The sequence below is a fragment of the Sardina pilchardus genome, chromosome 4 (assembly GCF_963854185.1).
Source record: "Sardina pilchardus chromosome 4, fSarPil1.1, whole genome shotgun sequence".
NCBI classification, from domain to species: Eukaryota; Metazoa; Chordata; class Actinopteri; order Clupeiformes; family Clupeidae; genus Sardina; species Sardina pilchardus.
This window is the reverse complement of record NC_084997.1, coordinates 33,047,222-33,051,237: the sequence shown is the minus strand read 5'-3', so window position 1 is coordinate 33,051,237 and position 4,016 is coordinate 33,047,222. Positions and strand designations below refer to the sequence as shown.

The window sequence follows — 4,016 nt, the reverse complement described above, 5'->3', positions numbered from 1 at the left end:
TGTGTGTGTGTGTGTGTGTGTGTGTGTGTGTGTGTATGTGTGTACAGTGAGTGACTGCAGATCAGGAAACGTCTGGCTTTACCAGTAAACTCCTCTTTCTCTCTGGCCTCTCACTGTGCATACACACACACACACACACACACACACACGCGCCCCGCAGGCGTGCCGGTGGAGGCCCCTAGAATGCCCGTGGCGTTTTGAATGCAGAGTCAGTGGTCTGTGTTGAAAGGGGCTTACATACTGTGTATAAAACAGAGGCCGGGCAAGCGCTCACCTCTCAAAACATTACCTCTCATTCACACACACAGAAACAGAAACACACACACACACACGCTCACAGATTCGTGAGTACACTCGCTCTCGCAGCCCAGGGCTCACTCTCGCTCACACACTCGCCGGGACAACAGGCTGTGCATGGACCGGCTGGGCCGTTGAACTCACACACACTCTCACACACTCTCCCACTCGGTCTCCACCGTCACAGTCTCGCTATGCTGGGCTCCTTGGACGTCCTCTACCGCGTTCTGATCCACAAGGTAAAGTGAGCGTGAGGAAGGTCACACAGAGGTCACAGAAAGGTCGCGGCCGGTCGTGTGCGGAGGTGGAGTTGTTGTGTTAACGTCAAATCTCCCGTTAAATCAAAAAGCCTTGTCATATTTTCACCTCTAAGTGCAACAATGGGAACTTTGTTTAAATTGAGTGTTAAAGTAAAATAAGCCCGGAAACGTAAACAGAGATGCCATTGATGTGAACAGGGCTGTCTTTGTTAACTGGAGAAGATCTGCAGGGTTTTTGAGACCTTTTAAATCCTCTCATGTGCTTTATTTATTTTATCAGCGGCTTTTTGCACTCAATCAAGGATTGCTAGCAAAACCTGGTTTATAGTGAGCGTGGTTATATTTTGTGTGTATATGAGTTGCTTGTGATGTTGTATTAGTGGATTGTGGTTGAGCCCATGATTGAAGGCCCACTGATTAAGCAAAGGTTTCCTTTGACATGTTTGAGTTTTCCCTTGGGCATATTTGGTTAATATATTCAACCTATATCCTATCAAAATACATTTTCAATAATATCGAATATAGCACAAAACCTTTCCAATACTATTGACGTGCAGGCCATAGATCTAAATAATACTGTCCTCACGTTTAATTGTGGAGCATAGTGAGCTGTCATATGCACTGTAAATCATCCCTTTTGAACTCCAGCTTTACGGCATTCTCAGACAGGGCTCACCTGATGTGGTCTAAAAGTTGGTGTTTATTGAACATGTCTGGTGGTGGATTCTCTGTTGTTCAGGGGACAGGACCTCTAGGCTGCTTTAGCAGCTTGTGTTTATCGGTTGCGTTCGCAGTTGGAATCAGCCCACATCAACCAGCTTAACTGACATGTCCAGTCATTTCCATCTCTCTGGAGGCTGTATTGATTGGGTCGTATCTGTAGATGAGGTCTAGATGAAATATAGCTCCACTAAACAGAGGTTAAGATATAGTCTGGCCACATACTGCCTAATCAATTGGCCCAATTTGTGCTGCAATATATTCCAGCAGAACATGATCGTGTGTGCCTTTTACTATAAACTGTGTGTGTGTGTGTGTGTGTGTGTGTGTGTGTGTGTGTGTGTGTGTGTGTGTGTGTGTGTGTGTGTGTGTAAGCACTAGTTTGTGTGTGTGTGCGTGAGTGAGTGTGGGCCTTTACTATAAACTCTGTTCACCCCTGATGCTCAGTGCTACTGCTATGCACGTGTGTGTGTGTGTCTGTGTGTGTGTTTGTGTGTGTGTGTGTGTGTGTGTGTGTGTGTGTGTGTGTGTGTGTGTGTGTGTGTGACTATAAACTCTATTCACCCCTGATGCTCAGTTCTACTGCTATGCATCCCTGAAAAAAGGTTTTGTTCTAAACGTCTCTCTCTGGAGGGACAAACAGGGCAAGTATGGGAGCTGTGCTCTGCACTCTTGAAAGTGTGTACTGTACTTCCGTCATGTGATAAATGGTGTGTGTGTGTGTGTTCTGCAGTTGATCGCTGTCTATGAGGAGCAGGAGGCCCAGCAGAGAGGAGCTGTGAGTCCAGCAGGCGTCGCCGGGGGCAACGAGCCAGGTGGGCCCAGCCCAGAACCCTACGACTCGGAGCTCTCCATCTTCCAGCCAATCAGGGGCGGCGAGATCGAAGTCAACTCCTCCGCCCTCAAATCTAGTACGTAACTAACTTCTCTTTATCTCTTGAACACACACACACACACACACACGCACAGACACACACACGCACAGACCCAGACCTCTGGTCAGACCATATCAGATGTAGCGAGATCGAAGTCAACTCCTCCGCCCTCAAATCTAGTATGTGACTAACTTCTCTTTCTCTCTTGCACACATGCACAGACACACACACACGCACAGACACACACACGCACAAACCCAGACCTCTGGTCAGACCATATCAGATGTGGCGAGATCGAAGTCAACTCCTCCGCCCTCAGATCTAGTATGTGACCAACTTTTCCTCTCTCGGCCTGCTGTACTCCTTAATGTAAATGCACAAAGCAGGAGTGTGTTAGGATAAGTAGCCTCAGCTGCTGCAGCATCCCCAGGCCTCCTACTGCTCAGAGTGCCACTAATACTCACTAATACTCCTGCTGCAGCATCAGGGCTCCTACTGCTCAGAGTGCCACTAATACTCACTAATACTCCTGCTGCAGCATCAGGGCTCCTACTGCTCAGAGTGCCACTAATACTCCTGCTGCAGCATCCTACTGCTCAGAGTGCCACTAATACTCACTAATACTCCTGCTGCAGCATCAGGGCTCCTACTGCTCAGAGTGCCACTAATACTCCTGCTGCAGCATCCTACTGCTCAGAGTGCCACTAATACTCACTAATACTCCTGCTGCAGCATCCTACTGCTCAGAGTGCCACTAATACTCCTGCTGCAGCATCCTACTGCTCAGAGTGCCACTAATACTCCTGCTGCAGCATCAGGGCTCCTACTGCTCAGAGTGGCACTAATACTCCAGCTGCAGCATCCTACTGCTCAGAGTGCCACTAATACTCCTGCTGCAGCATCAGGGCTCCTACTGCTCAGAGTGCCACTAATACTCCTGCTGCAGCATCCTACTGCTCAGAGTGCCACTAATACTCCTGCTGCAGCATCCCCAGGCCTCCTGCTGCTCAGAGTGGCACTAATATTCCTGCTGCAGCATCCTACTGCTCAGAGTGCCACTAATACTCCTGCTGCAGCATCCTACTGCTCACAGTGCCACTAATACTCCTGCTGCAGCATCCTACTGCTCAGAGTGGCACTAATACTCCTGCTGCAGCATCCTACTGCTCAGAGTGGCACTAATACTCCTGCTGCAGCATCCTACTGCTCAGAGTGGCACTAATACTCCTGCTGCAGCATCCTACTGCTCAGAGTGGCACTAATACTCCTGCTGCAGCATCCTACTGCTCAGAGTGGCACTAATACTCCTGCTGCAGCATCCTACTGCTCAGAGTGGCACTAATACTCCTGCTGCAGCATCCTACTGCTCAGAGTGGCACTAATACTCCTGCTGCAGATGCTGCGTTGCCTCCATGCTCCTGCTGTCTTTGTGATACACGCACCCAATTAATTACTGCAATCAATAGCAGCGCAAACAGACCACTCCATGACTTTAGAAGGCATCAGAGAGTTCATATCAGCGGCTAATAGAACGGCAGGGAAGACGGACGGAGATGGGGGGGGGGGGGGGGGGGTCCGTGGGCCCTCCACCGACTCCATCGCCTCCTCCTCCGCCTCCTCCTCCTCCACCCGCCTCCTGTCTCAGTCCCGGGGGGATGCAGCCGCTCACTTGACTTTGAGCCGCCTGATGAGACTGATGGAGACGCTGCGATCTGAGGAGAATTGAAACCCATCTCATCTGGCGGGCCCGTCTCCTAATGGAGCCGCGGGGGTCCCGGGGAAGGAGACGTTAGTGAGTGACTGCGTGGCGCGGCGCGGCGCGGCGTGATACGGTGCGGCGAGCTCGTCTTTTGTTTAAAAGTTA

General features: G+C 50.3%; 1 protein-coding gene across 1 annotated transcript in view; it reads left to right on the top strand.

The window, feature by feature from the left end:
• Window positions 1-1,550: 1,550 nt before the first annotated feature.
• The window catches only part of LOC134079001 (partitioning defective 3 homolog B-like), a 192,573-nt gene continuing 190,107 nt past the window's right edge, over window positions 1,551-4,016 (top strand). Inside the window, exons 1-2 of the mRNA XM_062535165.1 lie at window positions 1,551-1,556; window positions 2,011-2,188. Coding sequence (XP_062391149.1) covers window positions 1,551-1,556; window positions 2,011-2,188 — 184 coding nt within the window. The remainder of the gene's footprint in view (window positions 1,557-2,010; window positions 2,189-4,016) is intronic.